Source organism: Rhinolophus ferrumequinum, chromosome 2 (assembly GCF_004115265.2).
Source record: "Rhinolophus ferrumequinum isolate MPI-CBG mRhiFer1 chromosome 2, mRhiFer1_v1.p, whole genome shotgun sequence".
Lineage (NCBI taxonomy): Eukaryota > Metazoa > Chordata > Mammalia > Chiroptera > Rhinolophidae > Rhinolophus > Rhinolophus ferrumequinum.
The window spans coordinates 93436606-93455000 of record NC_046285.1 but is presented as its reverse complement, the minus strand read 5'-3'; the positions used below and the strand labels follow the sequence as shown (position 1 = coordinate 93455000).

Here is an 18395-nt window from a genome sequence, read left to right as displayed (position 1 = left end):
GACCCAACTTTGTTTCAAAGGGCCAGATTGCTGAAATAAACGTGAACACTTATGTTCAAGATACTGTTATGATAGATTATTTATATCTTAGAGGGAGGTAGGACTGGAACGTGATAATTGTTTAAAATGTCATATGTAGAATAAAATCTAACTATATTTGAAAAAAGAACTGATGACTTTAAGTTTGAGTATTTTCTTATTTTTTAGGTCATGAGAGAATGGGAAGAGGCAGAACGTCAAGCAAAGAACTTGCCTAAAGCTGATAAGAAAGCTGTAATCCAGGTAAAACCTGAGCCCGTCTGCACCGGGCAGCACATGCCAGCAATTGAGTGTCTGTACATTGAGTGCCTATGTGTTTCCCATCGTCTGCTAGAACCTCTTGTGTGATTGTTCATATTCTCATCAACTTGTCCTATTGCTAATCATTGTCTAGTAATTCAATTGCTTAAACCATGCCTTATATTTGCTCCCAATTAGCTCAAGTTATAATTCTTTTTCATAAAATGCCTCCTGTTACTTGCAATCTACTTTTCATTAGTAATAAATCTTTTTGGTTGCCATAATCTTCTGCTGCTGCTTCCCCTGGCAAAAATTCTGTGATAATTAGAATTTTTGACTGGAGCCCCTCTCAAAATTACCTTAAGTAAATGTGAGATTATCATGGTCATTTTCTTAATTAAAATACTTTCAGTAAGAGAGGAATTTTTTTAATATGCTGTGTAATTTAGAGTTTCAAGACTATAGAAATTTATCCTACATTATGGTTAGTCAAATCAGTTTTCAGGGACCCTATAAAAATAATGATTGGCCATGAGAAATTAGGTTTGAGGAAAGGGAGAGAACCCATGAAATATGCTAAATTAGTCAACATGTCAGAAGGACTGAAATCTTTGAAGAAAACAAAATTTGATATCCCTTTTAAAAGACGTGAATGTGTTCTGCATCCTACTTGTTTCGTTTCCCCATTGACTCGAGCATGTGTTTGCGGTGGCAGCATTTCCAGGAGAAGGTGGAATCTCTGGAGCAGGAAGCAGCCAATGAGCGACAGCAGTTGGTGGAGACACACATGGCCAGAGTGGAAGCCATGCTCAACGACCGTCGCCGCCTGGCGCTGGAGAATTACATCACCGCTCTGCAGGCCGTCCCCCCTCGGGTAGGACTTCCCTCAGCGCTTGGTGAAGGGTCCAGCACAGACAGTAGGCTTCAGGGCAGTGGGGACTGAAAGCCATCAGAAAGAAAGCTGGAGAGATGCTGTGAGCAACGTGACTCACACGGTCCATCTTGAAGGTTAAAGGGTCACAGGGCCATCGCAGCACCACAGACACATTTTTCCCTAGAGGAGTCAACCAGGCTTCCCGGGGACTCCCAGTGCAAGGCCTGACTTGCTTTGATAAACCTGGGATGATGACCATTCATGGTAGAGTTAAATTAGGGAACCACAAAAGCTGGAAGGACGATAGAGGTAACCTAGCCCAACCCCCTTATTATATGTAATGTAACTGAGGTCAAGAAAAGCTGAGATTTGGTTGCACTCTAAGGATTTTTAGTGGACTGTGAGGAAGTGGCCCTCGAACTTCCTGCTCAGAGCAGCAGCTGTCTTCTCTGGGGGCAGCCCTAGTCAGTCATGACATCAGCAGCGAGGAGCCTTGTTTGTGGTTTTCAGTGGTCTGTGCTCGTAAAGGCTTACCAAGCAATGCAAGCATAGATTTCATCAGTAAGGCTTCAAGGGAGAGGAGACGTAAGGAGAGGAGACTTTGGACGTAAGGAATGTGTTGAACATGTATGTGTGTACATTATGTCTACTTGGTCTGTCCATGACCGAGTGAGGGCTATTGCCATTTTTAACCGGAACTGTGAGTAGGCCTATTTCTCGTGTGATGCTATCAGGTTTTGCTTTGTGGTTTTTGAAACTGTTTTTAGGTGCATAAACATCCAGAGTTGTTAGGTTCTCTTTCACCCTGCTTATCATTATGAAACAGCCTTCTTTATCCCTGGTAATATGTTTTGCTATGAAATTACTATCTGGTATTAATTAAGCTACTATAGCTTCCTTTTGATTAATGTTATAGTGCAATATTTTGTCATCCTTGTACTTTTGTTTCACCTATTTGTCTTTATATTTGAAGTACATTTCTCAGAGGCAGCATGTAACTGGTCTTGCTTTTTGATTGAGAAGACCATTTAAAGAATTTATTGATACGACTATACCTAAATCTATCATCTTGCTATTTGTTTTCTATTTGTCCCATCCGTTCCTTTTTTTCTTTTTTCTTTTTTTCCCCCCACCATTTGGACTAGTTGAATAGTTTTATAATTCTGTTTTATGTCCTTGGTTGGCTTTTTAGCTATAACTCTTTATCTTGTTTTTTCAGTGTTTGAATTCTTATCTGCAAATGCATGAAACTCTCCCATGTAATTAAAACTGGAGCTGGGTAGTCACAGGCCTGCAATCGTGGCATTACCTGCCATTTTTGTTACGTTACCATCTCTGCCTGAGTGTTTTATTTAAATTTTAGCATACAGCTTGACGTGGCACTTAGCTCTGCACTTTGGAAAATGCAAGAAAATTCTCAATCCCTTTTTGAGGACATTTATATATTATTATTGAAACACATAAATTGGAAGCTCGCCAAGTTATTGTCTGTGGAAGGTCACATCTTGTATTGGAGCCATAAATAACTGTTTCTGAGATCTCATACTTTAACACAATGCCTGGAAGATATGAAATATTCCTTCAGTAAATGTTCATTGAATATAAGGAAATGAATTAGTCGGAGTGTTTTTTCTGTAGATTCTGGAGCTGAAATCACCTTCGAAATAGTTATCCTTTTAACCTCACATTCTACAATGTAGTCCCAGACTTTGCAATCACGGGAATGTGAAACAACATGGATTTTTTTCACAGTATCTTTGAAGCTCGGGTTTAATCCATGCTTTCATCTGTATTTTTTAACCCAAGCTTGAAAGTATTACATGGTGATGTTTTGGTTCAACTAGAATTCCTTTTTCTACCATGAATTTCTTGCCTGAGTCCCCGTGTCTGTGTGTGCTTTATGTTCTGAATTTCCTTTTTAATTAATTACATGCCTGCCGGCTGGTAGACTAAATGGCCAGTCCAAAAGTGCATTGTTTGGAATTTTATTTAGAATTTTACTTAACATATACTGGGGGTGCCAAAAAAATGTATGCACCTGACTTGTATTCATCTTATGTTATATGTTGAGTATTACTATTTTAATATAGATTTTCCTTTCTTAAAATGTATATACACCATTTTTTTTGTCACCCTCTGTATATTTCAAATATTACAATAATTACAACCGTTTTATTTTCCCCCGGACTAAAAATAGAACACAGGTGTGTCTGCGCCCAGGATAAACTCTTAATCTCTAGAGGGCTAGTGACTCTTCTAAGAACCATCCCCTTCACTTGATTCATTTTTCTCAGAGTTTCCTTGGAAAATGCAGGAGTTAGACTTTTTTTTTCCCCAGGAAAGTTAAAGTCCTCTTCAGTGACATCACACGTGGCCAAACTTCCATCGCCCTGGAAGACCTTCCAGCTACCAAATTTAAGTTTACTTAGAACTAAATTATCATCACTTAGCAAGCTCTCTCCAGTCCTGTGTTTCTGGCTTCTTACTTGATCAGAGCTCGTATTCAGCACGTGCGGCGTCATGAAGTATGAGCTGAGCCCTATCTGAGCCGTCCCTCTTGTAACTGTCAGGGTTCTTCGTCACAAATGGAGAGAAGATAATGATACGATGTTGCCCGTCTGTCCAACATTCTCTGTAATCTGAAGGGAAATTAGACTTAAGTGGAATCCTGTACAGTTAAACTAAAGGCTGGAAAGGAATTTCTACATTTGAAATAAACTTTCCATGGTAAGCCTAGGTCTGGAAAAATTTAGGAGCTCCTGATTAGTAAGAATGAAATGTTTTAAAGATGAGAGATGAATAACCAAACCTTTCTTTGTAATTCTCAGATTTCTGGTGTCTTTACAGATACTTAGCCTAAATCTCCCATTAGACAACATCCTAATTATCACCCTGACTTTAACAAATCTAAGTGTTTTCTGTGTGGAAGTCAGAACGAGGCAACCTGTTCACGTGTATCTGTCTGTCTGTCTACGTGTGCCTGTGTGCCAGTGGTTTTGTTTTCTTCCAGATTCTCATGATTGCAGCCATCTTATTTATACTGAAATTAATTTCATGGTTATATCTGATGCTTCACACTCAGACTCTCAACATTTAATTGAGCAAACACAAAATTTGGGGCAGTTTCTTTAGCACTTGTACCCTTTTCTCTCTCATTTCTGATTAATTCAGCCAAATGTTAAATTTTCCCAAGATTTCTAAAAACGTCTCCCTGGAATTCTTTGGTAGAATATTAATGATGATGTGTGAGACTTACCATTAAGGAGCATGATTTTATCCCTAAGTTGAGATTTTGCTCAACACTACTTAGTGAATTCTAACAGCAGGTCAATGAACGTTCAATCAGAAGCAATCACTGGAGAAAATAAAGGGCAGCTGTTAAAGGGGTGTGTTGTGACAGGCAAACTAGTGATGGCGTAGGGAGGTTCCGACTAAATTAATCTTTAGCCAACATGAAAGTTGGTGTCGTTGTACGTTTTGTAAAGCAGAAAGGAAATTGAGGTGCTAAACTTGGCTGTTTTCATTTTTATATGATATTACTAACTGCCCTTCTCCCTACAACCCTTCATTTTCTGCTAATCACTTTTGGTTGCAAAAGAAATATGAAGCATTTATAGAATATATGTAGATAGCATACCTCATATATCTCCAAGGTAAACATGGTCTGTCTACATCTCAATATAATGGATGGTAAATAAGTTAAAAATTATTTGCTACTTTCTTAATATATGGAGATACTAAGAGAGTGAGCATTAAGATATTTAAGGCATTCTACCCTCAAGTTTTTAACATAATCAAAATTTTGAAAAGCTGATCAGAATGTACCTAAAAGTTAAAAGACACCTAGGTTGAAAATCATCTTTGAGAAATGTAAATAATTATACCTTATATATTTATTATTCATTCATTCATCCTTTGTTTATTTTAAAATTGAGACTTGTGAAATTGGTGAGTGCAAGACGACTCATTAACTTCAGACCTTTTAAGGACCGACCGGAAACGAACCGTGGGTAGAAAGAAAAACAGGAGAATTAACATGTTTCCCCGAAAATAAGACCTAGCTGGACAATCAGCTCTAATGCGTCTTTTGGAGCAAAAATTAATATAAGACCGGGACTGATATGATATGATATGATAATATATATACTATAATACAGGGTTTTATATTAATTTTTGTTCCAAAAGACGCATTAGAGCTGATTGTCCAGGTAGGTCTTATTTTCGGGGAAACGGTAACATTTATTGAACAAAATCCTATAAACTATGCTGCGTGGTTTGCATGCTGTTTTGGTAATGCCTCTCGGTATTACCTCCTTTCCTTGCTTGAATTTTTACCAAGCTTGACAGACAGATTTTGCTAAACACCAGCAGGAATGATGTAACCAGAGACAGGAGTACTTTCTGTTTTTAATTGAACTAAGTTACATAGAAAAGTAAGAAGTGTGTAACAAAGGCATTAGCCTGAAAGCTGTCCTGTGCCTCTGAGACCATATTCCTCACCCAGAGTCCCTCCAGAGCAGAACCCCACTTAGCCACTGCCTTCGATGTCACAACAGCTTTTCCTCTGATGCTGTCAAAACACAGCACCGCGATGTCCTATTGTGTTCCCCGGAAGGCTTCATGTAGATATAGTATTTACAGGTTGAGAACTATTTTCATGTCAACTCTGAAAATGAAAACCCATTATGTAAACATAAATATTCAGTTTTCTCAGACAAATGCACAGCACATTATTTAATGAACCAATGTTTACTTAGCTGTCTGGCATTATAGATATTTGCCCTGTAGAACAGGTAGCAGCAAGGATGGGATCGTCTCCCTAAAAACATGTATGCACACCCACAGAATCATGCCTGGATTTCCAAGAGTTTGCTTATTTTCTGAAGCTCATCCACGGTCAATTTAAAGGTCCTAGGTCAGGGGTGTCCAAACTGCGGCCCGCGGGCCAACTGCGGCCCGCAATCTGTTGTTAATTGGCCCGCAGCAAATTCCAAAAATATATTTAGTTTACTTAAATAAACCAAGTGAGGCAATACGTACTTCACCTTGAGTGAGTGGCCCGGCTGTTTGTATATTTTACCGCATGTGGCCCTTGGTAAAAAACGTTGAAAAAAGTTTGGACACCTCTGTCCTAGGTAGTAGTTTGGATTTTTATAAGCTTTATCTTTAGATTCCTTATATTAATATTTCTAGTATGTCAGGGCACTGTTGTTAGGTAGAGTATGAGGAGAGGGTGAAATTAAAAGAAATATAAATGTGCATATTTTGGAACATGGTAACTAGGTAGAGGATGTGTGAAGCAAAAATACCAAAATCCAAGTATGAATATGCAAAATTCAAGCATCTCATTGTAACTCTCTCTTAAGAAGTCAAGAATATGTCACGTTTGGCATTTGTCAGATGCTCAGGCCCATTTGACAAATCTTTCCAAAGGTCTGTGGGACTTGAAGACATCTTTTGTTTACGATTTCTTCTGTGACTGTGGGCTTTGCCTTCTGGGTTGCATTAATAACCCTGTACATCGTTAAGAGCTTCAGTATGTTTCACTGCTCGACTCAGCAAGAATTGAAGACATACGAGTCAAAACAGTTTCTGGCCCTTCTTTGCTCTCAAGTCAGCTGATCTCAGCTCTGTAGCCAATGTATGCTGAAGTTGGTCCAAAAGCATAAATCATGGGGTTTGGGTCTGGTCCTAAATTTTGGTTCTTTATGCTGTCTTCGGTAATTTATAGCTATGGTCTGTGTACCTAAAGGAAAAACTGTTAACCTCTACTCTTAACACTGACACCAAATGTGTGGGAATTTTTTTCTCTCGTATTAAATAATTCTGATACTACCCAGAGCTAGCGTTAGTATAGACCCCATACGGTCAGGGCTCAGCCCCAGAAAATTGCCCCCCATTTCAGAAGCCAATCACAACTCCCAGGTTGTCACCTATACTTCTGATCTAAAAGTTATAAATCAGTGTTCCCACGTCCCCTCTGTGGGTTTGATAATTTACTAGAACAACTCAACAGAATTCAGAGAAATGCTTTACTTAACCGTTAGTGATTTGTTATAAAGGATAGAACTCAGGAACAGCCAGATGGAAGAGATGCATAGGCAAGGTATGGGGAAAGGGGTGTGGATCTTGTGGACCCTCTCTGGGCACATCGAAATGGCACCCCGTACCCACCAACAAATACGTGTTTTATAACAAAAGATACTCCTGTCACTTACATCACGCAGAAAATTACAAGAGTCTTTGGCACTCTGTGTCAGGAGCTGGGGGCAGAGACCAAATCATATTTGCTATTATGTCACAGAAACCAAAAGAAATTCTTTCCGAGAATATCCTGGAAAAAATTACAAACCCTGCCAGCTTTGACAAAAGGGCACTAATTTGTGAGTGACAGGATTAGAACCACCCTATTTTCTACATTTTAAGGTAGACTATAAGCACCTGTCTAATTCCCAGGTTGGCCATCTGTGTAATCTGTCACTTGGAACAAGTGACTTAATTAGAAGGATTCTCCCTCCTCCATCTGCAAACTGGGGTTAAGCGTTCTACTTCTTTATAGTTAACAGTGTTCTAGCTTCTGTTAGCGATAATTAGAAAAGCAAAAAGGATTAATTGAAGATTGAGTTGAAATTGTAAAGTAGACAGATAGCTTCCTTCCTAAGAAGAGAAAGAATAGAATATGTTGTTAGGATAGAACATATGGAGGTTTTGCAGATGGGGAGCCTTCCTTCTCTGGAAGAATATTGTGTTTCATAGATGTCTGTGAAACACCGAGGACACTACCTCTTTTCCTGGGACGCCTTGCTTCTTCATCATTTAATTTCTCTAGATTTGCCCTACACTTGCCCAGGAAGGAAAGAGCAGAGCTTCCCATTTAGTAAGAGAAGTTAAAGGTGACTCTTTCCAACATAATTCCAGAGTCTCACCTGAAGATACACACATCTTTCCCCAGTCACTGTCACGGCATTTTCCCCAGGCAGCTTTGGCAGTGAGACCTCCTCTAGTAACAGGAGGTGGTTGTTGTCCACGTGGAAATTTGTGGGAAAGGTCCATGAATCCTGAATGGTCACCCATGCAGTTTTCTGAGTCATGGTGAAAGTGCTCCATGTCTGGACAGGGCATGGAGAGCCACTGCTGTGGGGAACCCGTCAACAAAGAGGAAGATTTTGGTGGCTGGCATTTTCCCCAAAAGTCTACGTTAGCTACACAAGAGGACACACTGGCTCTTCTCCCCGCCGCCCCGCAAAGTATACATCTGCTAATACTTTTCACTTTTCTCTGCCTCAGGCATAATCAAAGTCATGCTACAGTTTCTCCAAATGAAATAAAAGATTACTGATGCTAGAAAAAGAGAGAAAGAGGGAGAGGGGAGGGAGGAAGGGAGGGAGGGAGGGAGGGAGGCGGGAAGGAAGGAAGGAAGGAAGGAAGGAAGGAAGGAAGGAAGGAAGGAAGGAAAGGGGAAATGCGGAGGTTTTGGTGCCATGTTCCTATTAAGAAGTCATCTGCTTCCACAGGGAGGAGGAGAGGGGTGGGAGATGACTTGATTTCCCCGAGAGCCGCTATGTTCTGTTAGAGGACAAAGCCAGAGCCAAGTGGTCACCTGGATATGCTTCGGAAGGGATGGAAGTAATGCCACCATATTCTTAAACCTTGAGAAACACTATTGGGAGTGGGAGCAAGCATCTGCTGCCATTTCCTCAAGAATTCTATATTCAGCTTGGCATAGAATTGTGCTTTGCCTTCTTATACTCATTTTAAACTACCAAAAATCATTTCAGTGCTCTTCTGAAGAAAGAAATATAGATGAATTTTTGCAGTGGACTTGAAAAATTTAGCTCACCTCCTAAGTTTAAAGATGAACATAGAGGTGAACCCAAGTTTCCCGTGGAAGCTTTGAACGTTTGGGGTGTTTTTGTTTTTCGGGGTGTTGTTTTGGTTTGTTTTCACATTTTTTTTCCTTGCAGACGTGAGGGTACATGTGAAAGGTTGAGGGCCAATGTGGCAAAATAAACTCAACGGAGACCATCTCAAGCAGAAAGAGGCTCACCTCTCTTAAGTGTGCTTTTTAAACCTGCACACAGAGACTATGTACATTGTATTTATAGGCTCAAGATTTCTTGAACTCCAAGGTGCAGAACTGAAAATAATGGCCCTGAACCTATTTTTGAAAACAGAGAATTGCTTCTTCTTGGTAGATGATTAACTTCCCCAGTCCCTAGTGGAAACCACGAGGGTGCAATTTAATGCTCCAGGAGAGCGTTTTCTGAATAACTCCCTAGTGACATGGAACGGTTAGGGTGCTCCCCATAAAGTAATTCATTTACTTCCTCCTCCTTGGCACGGTAACACCCTGAGCTTTTAAAGGCTCTTGACAGAGCATTTCTTCTCATTAGGCAATGGTTTAAGGCACAAGAATCTTAGGATAAAATGCCAGATTTCTAGATCAAGCAGAAAACTACAGAGGGGGACAGTAGAGCTGTACTAGTCATGTTTTAATATACCTACCGCGTGAACCGTGGAATGAAAAGCATAATTGGCATTGAGTCAGTCAAGTGTGTGTGATTGATCCCAAGTCCAGGGACAACAAATTTATGAAATTACATAAAAGAACCAAGTGAAAAAGGCAATACATCTGAGAAGTGGGGAAATTGATTTTTTTTTTTTTAAATTGCTTCTCATAGGTAAAACCCATGAAATTTCCTTCAAAATTACCGACATGAATCTGACATCAAAGCCTAAGCTATAAGAAGACAAACTATGACATCTGAAATGAATGAAACAAATCTTCTTATTGACACTAGCATGAACAGGCTGTAAAGTCTATTAAATATTTTCTGGGAAGAGTTCCCCATTCAAACAGCTCCCTCGAGGACCCCAGCACAGGGAATGGATCACTGGATGGGTATCAACTGGGGTTGTGAAATCAGAATGTTCCATAAAAATTGAGAATGCATCTCTTCTTAGTAGAGAGAGGGTTATTTTCAACTCAGGTACCATGAAGGATATAGTTTGCTACTGGAAATATCTGTGAAATTATATTTTAGCTCTAGGTTATTTGTTAATTTAATTAAATATTTTTAAGGAACCAAATTGTGCCAGGAACTCTGCCAACAGCTAGAGATATATTATATATAGTCTTGCTCCAAAATAGGAAAATGGTTAATGTTCCAAAATGGAAATCTTCAGTATAAGTCTATTTTCAAGTTAAGTCTAATCCATTTTTGTAATGCCTACCCTTAGTCCTTTAAGAAATTTCTTTTTGAAGTGTTTTCAAATGCAATGTAATTGTGAAGTGAATTTAATGCCACATCAGATGCAAATAGATACTTTGTAATTACGCATAAACACTATTTCAGAAGCAATAATGGCAATAAAAAGGATTGGATAAATTAGTACCCTGGGGCAGATTTTTTTCTTTTACCTCTATTTTTTGCTATAAATTTTAATAATAAGATTAGCCACTGAATGCCAGTATAGCCAGATTTTAGTATTAATATGCAGAATACCTAAATTGTGAAATAAGGGAAATTTAGCAAAAAAAAAAATATAATTGCTAGTTATAGAAGATTTCAAGGCTTGAGAATGATTGAAATTATACACATAGAGGTTAAAAACATGTTTCATAAACTGAACTTACTATCAGTATCTTTATGGTGAGCCATTAAATTCTTATGCCTATTTTTCTAATCATATGAATAATCCTTAATGTAAGGATTGTAATAATGGTAATAGCTAAGTTACTTTAATAGAATCTAGTTCTATAGCGATACCAGCTATTTTTTCCATATCATTTCTATATGAGTATTTCTGCATTTTTGATTAAAGTTTTAAGCAATTCATCTTTGTCCTAGCATGAAGATATGAAACTTCCTAAACAAATGAGATTCCCTGTTCTGCAATACATGATACAGCCCTAGAGATAACTAGTATTAAGCTTTGGGAATCTTGTGTTCTGGATAAAAGTTGTAAAGGCAATGATTTCTTTATTTGAAGGAAATCAGTGCACAAGTCAAATACCAAAGCGAGGGCTCTGTTTGTCTGCGTAACCTAAAGAAAATGAAAATCTAACAGTATCGGGAAATGGCATCTGTTTTTCCTAACTAAAAATTGTATGTTTTTTCTGAGGTGTAGGCCTCATCGCCATTTTACTTCGTATGATTTATCTGCCTACTCCAACATAAGAGCTAATCTGATTTTTATATTTTTCATTTCTAAACATGAGTCTTAGAAATGTGTTAGTGTGATTAAATAAATCAGGCAGAACCCTGTAATTCATTTATTGAGGGGCATGATAATATCTTCTTGAATTATCTCTTGTCCAGAGGCATAGGCATCAGGAAGAAAAGGCTTATGTGTGTGTAGATGCACTCACAGTGTGTATCTGAGCTCATGTAAACAATGGTGAGGTCTGGGCTCTTACGGCTCTTTGTCCTCGCCAGAGCTCTCTGTTCCCCAGAGCAAAAGCCATGCTGAGGCCTGGGGAATCATGAGAGCCTGTTGTGCTACTGTGTCATTGTCACGCTGTAGGGATTTTTGTGGGGGAAGTTAGGAATACATTTCCGAAGCACATAAAGAAATATCAGTATTAAATGAGATAAGCAATTTGAAACATGTGAACACATTTATCATTTAATTATCCCTCTTTAAAAAAGATAAGGCTGGATTTAGAACTGGAATCTGTGGAAGTCACACAAGCCTAGCTTTTAACTAATACCTCTAATCTAATCATTTCCAGTAATCCTAAACACATTGACAGGGGACCTCCCTGTCTTGCTATTTCTCCTCCCTCCATCTGATGAATTAGGTAAAGCATACCAGAGTGTGCCCAAAACCAAGGACAGTAATTGAGAGATTGAACAAGCTAAATCTGAGTGGTTTTCTGTTCAATTAAGAGAGTGGAAATTAGCATGTCTCAGAATATTCTCAGAGTTTATAAGAACTGGAAATCCAGATGAGGACCCCCTAGCACAGACTCCTTTTCTAACCATTCAATTGTTTCGGTTTCCAATGCCGTAAGATACTTTGTGGATCTATCTTTACCTGGGCGCCTTTTTGAGTTTCCTTGAAATGCAGGATCACTGGTGATTAGGGAAATGGGCTCTGGAGCCAGAGTCGGGCTGCCTGTTCTTGCACCATCACTGCCTAGCTCTTAACTGGCTGTGTAACCAGCCTTGTGGCCCTCAACCTCCTTTGTGCCTCACTTGCTTCATCTATGAAGTGGGGTGAGCAGCTGTACCTCTCCAAGGGTTGATAGGAAGATTTGATGAGTTACTATATATAAAGCACTTACAACATGGTCTCATTCATATTAGCCGTGAGTACGTTTTGGACTAGTATTGTATAGCAGACAGAAAGAGGGTATGGGTTGGAGGCAAGTAGTGAGTAGAAGAAATAAGGGTGTAACCTGCTATGGACTAAGCATTATGCTCAGTAACTAACAGAACATTTTTAATGCTCACATACTCTATAAAAAGTTACTGTTGTCTGAATTGCGCCGATGAGCACATTGAGGCTTACATAATTTGGAGACTCTCATTCATTTTAAACTTGATGTTTATGTTAATACTTAGCCCGTGGGCACGGGTGTTGTTTGTGGTGGTAGTGGAAGACAAAGGAGACCCAGGTGTGAGTTAAGAGAAATTACCTCCCCATTCTCTAATTTGAGATTTAACTGAATGCAGTAATGTGGGGGCCAATTTGGAGCTGTTACCTTGCAGTACACATGCTTGGTCGTGACAATCTTTTCAAGATAAAATGCCTAACAGAAAATGCCTTATAGAAAAGTGACTTAGGATGAAAAGTAATTCTTAGGTTTAATTGAGCTATTTTTTTATAGGCGCTCTTTTTTTTTTTTTTTTTAATGTTTTCAAAACAATAAAGCCTTTTCAAGAGAAAAAAAATGAAATAGAGCAACTAAGAAAGCCCATTAAGCCACTCAGCTGCATAAGTAAGGAGCAGGGACATCACGGATAAATGTAATGAGTTGCAACCTTTTTCATCTCCAACTTGGGAAGTACAATTGCAGTACAACTAGAGGGAGTTTTTCAGGACTGGTTTTGAATAACAAGCAAGCATCAGGGGTATGTAATATCCTGATTGCACAATCCTGCATATAAAATATCATTCACAATCAATAAGTCAGCCATTCTCTTCTGACCTTTTAGAAATTACCTTTTTCAAATTAGTGTGCGTAAACCTGTAATTTTTAAAATGTGTACCGGCAGTGCCAAAAAAAGGTATACAAGTGGACACTTTGGTCAATATTGCTCAAGCAGTAGTTCGCCGTAATCAAAAGTGTCTGGACTCTGATGGTAACCACTTTGAGCACCTCTTGTAATTGCAGAAGTCAAACATGACTTGTTATCGGTGTATATTGATTATTACAATTTTAATACACTTTTTTCCTTTCTTAAAATGTATATACTTTTTTTGTCAACTTCTATATATTATTGATGTAGTTTGTCAATTGTTATCTCTTACTACTTTTCTTCTTTTAAGATTGAAAACACCATTCTCTGATTGGTAGATTCAACCAGATTTCACGGTGCAAATGAGAATTGTAATGATGGGTGGCCAAAAGCTATGTTTCAAGCTGTGATGTCTGCCCTCTTTTTGAGGTGATGGAGAAGCACATTTCTTTTAGGATAAAAGAAATAAGTAAGGCAGATGAGTGCACATTTATTTTCTTTTCGTTGTATTTATCTGTTTTTTTTAAGTATAGCTGTGTTACCTGTGGAGGACATTAAGCAAGCTACGAAGCACAGAGCACCCTCTCGAAGCCAGGCTCTGTGTACTGCATGAGTCTTGATAAAGAAAGGCCAAATCTGGTCCTTACTTCAGGATCTCACAGTGGAAAAGGACAGTCAGAAACATAAATAATTTAACAGATTGGGTTAAGTGCAATAATGGGGATTTGCATAGCATTTCATGGGGGCACAGAGAAGAGGTACCACTTCCACCTGGGATGTCAGGGAGGTGGCCAGTAAGTTAAGCAAAAGGAGAAGGGGAGGCACATCCCATAAAATATTGCAAACTCCACCTCTCACTACCCCCATCCCCGCCCCCATGTCTGGGAATAAATTCGGCAAAACTCCAACTGATTTTCAAGGTGCCCCTGACTCATAAGTTAATAATAACCGAGTTTTACCCAACTGGCCAAAATTCTATTCCTGACATGACTTCCATAGGTCATTATTTTGTTTTAATGAAGAAGAAATGTGCATCTTTGGAAATCATTTTATATAATCGCATGGTAGGATGCATATAGCAATGGAATTGTTGAAGACAAAGGAGGCTTTTTCCTTTTTTTTTATTACAATGAATGTTTTCAAGTAAGATTGGAATAAAAATGAAATGGAACCAATTAGAAAAAAATAGAAGCACTTAAGAAGAATTTTAATTGTTGCTGAAAGAATTAGAATCTGGTGGCATAGAAAGAATTTAATTAAATTTGAAAGTAAAATAACTACAGTTTCACATTGGCCTATCTCGTAGGAAAATATAATGTCTCTTAGAGCTTATCAGTTATTTCTCGGCCTACAAATTACTAGTTGGTTAAGTTGCCTATTATTTGTCTCATTTTGATTGTTATACTGTTATGCGCTGCTTCTGATGGGATTGTTTGTGCATCATTACTGCTGAAATAACCATGAAGACTCTGCATGTATTATAAATTTGGAGGGCTCTAGCCACCTCTGTAATTTCATGATTCAAGATTCACTTTGAAATAACCCAGTTATGATCACCTACATCGAAGCTGTATAGCCAAAGAATGAATGAAAAGTTGGTTTTAGGTGGTGAGTGCATTTTGGTACACTAGTGGTGTCTTGAATAGAGTGATCATGTAGTAAAGATTGGTTACATAAAATAAAAAACAAAAAAAACTTTGCATGTAGAAATGTGGTCTCATATGCACCTGGATATAAGGACCTAACTTAAATCTGACAGATCCAAAAGCAAGTCTCCTATTATAGCAGAATGCTGCTGTTTAAAATGTTGATTAAAGAGGACCGTCATCATATGTCAAATATTAAATGATCTTGTAGAAATGAAGAGTGACTAATCGACTAAGTAATTACCTACTAAGAAAGGAATGGGGATTGATTTTTAGAAAGGAGAATTAGAATAAGATGACTCACAATGCTTTCACACCATGGGATGAATGAGTGGGACCTCTGACCCAAAGTCATTGGAAGTAGCAATATTTTGCACCAACCTGAAAGTTTTTTGTTTTGTTTTTCTTTTTTTTTTCCCACAGCCTCGTCATGTGTTCAACATGCTAAAGAAGTATGTCCGTGCTGAACAGAAAGACAGGCAGCACACCCTGAAGCATTTTGAACATGTACGCATGGTGGATCCAAAGAAAGCTGCTCAGATCCGGTCCCAGGTAAGCACCAAGTGGGGTAATCACCTGCAGCTGTGACAATCCAGTGTTCTCTGCCTTTGAATCAGATCTTTAGTTCTTCCCAGATTAGCTCTGGAAGTTGTACTGCTATAGCAACCGCTCTTTAATACCTGGTGAATTCTAAAGACTTGTCTTAGAGCAACATGTGGTTTGGTAGCTCCTGAGTGATGGAAATAGTAAGGAATGTAAAAATCTTCCGTTTCTACTGCTACTGATCCTCAAAGGAACCATTTAAATCTCTGATGACTTAAAAGAAAGAAACCAAAAGGTGTATAAACCAAAACCTCTAAAATTGGTTCAACTCAATTGTGGTAGGCAATCAGAAACTCATAATGTTTGCATATAATGTGAGCCTAAATGAAGCCCTGTAATAATAGGTTTTATACTCCTCCCTTCCCAGAGGTTGACAACTGATATCTACCTTTGGAAATCTGACATTTTACATTGCTTTAAACAGAGGAATTTAAAGTATATCTCTTTTTTTTCATGAAATGTCCAGTGAAATTAAAATATGTTCCTAACTATTTGCACATTTGCAAAGAAATATATTTACGACATGAGAGGTTATTGAGGGACCTCAATATTAGGAATCAGAGCTGGATGACATGATCTTTTTAATTGGTTTTATATGGGAAGTTTAAAGCAGCTCCAAAGTTAAAGAATGAAAATGAGGGAAAAAGAAAATTACGGGTGGCCTTACAGGTTAAAAGCGTCAGCCATGCTTTGTTTTGTCAGTTTTGTCTTGAAGTTTGTGTCTGTCTGCTGTGCATGGTTAGGAACATAACTGTTCCAGTTTACCGAGATGGTTTACCTGGAGCTGTCATCTTTTGATGCAGGTTATGACACATCTCCGTGTGATCTATGAACGCATGAACCAGTCTCTCTCTTTACTCTACAATGTACCTGCGGTGGCTGAGGAGATTCAAGATGAAGTTGGTAAGTAAGCTGTTCTTTTGATACTGTGCATAGAAACATTTTTCTCCTAGAGGAGAGAATCAAGGAAGTGAGTTCATCACCAGTGTTCTGATAATGTGGGAGGAAAAAGAGGCGATTCCCTTTGACAGTGAATCTCTTGGGGGGATGGGACCAGCTCTCACCTTAGCCATTGCGTCAGGTCTTAACTATCCATACTCATAAAAGTGGGAGACTCTATCTTGACTTAGCGTATATTTGTGTAATAATGAGCCACTTGTTATTGGATTATACTTGTCACCAGTTTTCTTCTAAGTTTGTCAGTCTTGTAAATATCACCTTAGGATGCATTGGTGCGCACAGTGTTATAAAGACAACCCTTCATCTCTTAATTCTTTATCATCGTAACCCATGAGTGGCGTGATATCCCCATTCTACAGCAGAAGGAGCTCAAACTTAGTTAAAACACTCACTCGCCTGATGTCACACGTATCCTAAGTAGCACAGCGAAACCACAAAACTGTGACTTTGAGGTTTAGTGTTGTATTCAGTAACTCACATCTTTCTTTGATACCTTCCCCACCCTCCACAATAACCATGAGTATTGTCTTACATAACATCTTACACAACTATAATACATTGTCAAAACCAGGAAATTGATATGTGTGCCCACTGTCTTTTATGTCCCTAGTTTTCCTAATGACATCTTTAATATTTCGTATACCGTGTTTCCCCGAAAGTAAGACCCAGCCAGACAATCAGCTCTCATGCATCTTTTGGAGCAACAATTAATATAAGTCTTATTTACTGTAATATAAGACTGAGTATAATATACTAGAACATAATATAATAATACCAGGTCTTATATTAATTTTTGCTCCAGAAGGCACATTACAGCTGATTGTCCGGCTTGGTCTTACTTGCGGAGAAACAGGGTAACTAAGTTCTCCCATATCTGTTTTTCTTGGAAAAGGAGTACATTATCCCATAACGTAATTCTTCACAAAGTCCCAAAATGCCCATATTTGTTTAACTTTACCTAACACAAGTACATAGATGGCAATTATGCTAATGAATCTTTCAACATAAAAGAAATGTATGTAACCCTGGAGATTTGGTACATACAGTGTCAGCTAATAAGCACTATGTATGCGAAATATCCCTCTCCATAACAAATCCTGCCCTTTGTTAATTGGGGTGGAAATAGATGCAGTTTATCTGAAATCAGAACACCCAGGACGTTGTAGCTGGCTAGACCCATTATAGGAATTCGTCCTTTCAGTTGCCTGAAACACCACTTGGCTTGCTTTTTACATTTTGTTCCAAAGCTGTGTTACTCTTTCATTTCTAACTTAATATTGCTTTGTAAATGTTGTTTGTATTACTATCCAGTATTTGGCATGTATCAGGTGATGGTGGTCTGTTCAGTACTGGATATTAACAGATGAAATCAGTGCACTTCAAGGTACACGCTTGGCGAAGAAACGATAATATATCATCTAAGGTTTTGTTCAAAAGAGGGAACTCAGTGTTGAGCAAGATCTTAGGAAGATAGTTAGTAGACTTTTTAGTCTACATCGTGGATTGAAAAACCAGGATTTTCAATTAATTTTTCAGTGTTAACTTTCTTTAAGAAATGAAACTCTTGTGAGATGTATTCGTAGGATAGAAATTTGTAAGGAACCTTTAAAATGCTGGATGTTAAATAAGTATAAGAATGTCTTCCAGGAAGTTGTAGAAGAGACAAAAATCAAAGAAATCATCACATTCTTATTGAACTGACGCTCAGATCTTCTAGGTGAATGTAGTCTCACCTTGTAGCTCTACTAACAAGCTTCTTTTCATACGTGACCAACACTGAGGTGTTAGTAATATCACACTGTAGAGGAATAAGCCAGTACAGAGAACTAGAAAGGTGTGGTTGAC

The 18395-nt window shown here is 38.4% G+C and overlaps 1 protein-coding gene across 6 annotated transcripts in view; it reads left to right on the top strand.

The window, feature by feature from the left end:
* Window positions 1-18395, top strand: part of APP (amyloid beta precursor protein) — a 245044-nt gene that overhangs the window by 170057 nt on the left and 56592 nt on the right. For all 6 annotated transcript variants that reach the window (XM_033127085.1, XM_033127076.1, XM_033127069.1 and 3 more), the window contains 4 exons: window positions 208-282; window positions 995-1153; window positions 15411-15539; window positions 16394-16493. In XM_033127085.1, coding sequence (XP_032982976.1) covers window positions 208-282; window positions 995-1153; window positions 15411-15539; window positions 16394-16493 — 463 coding nt within the window. The remainder of the gene's footprint in view (window positions 1-207; window positions 283-994; window positions 1154-15410; window positions 15540-16393; window positions 16494-18395) is intronic.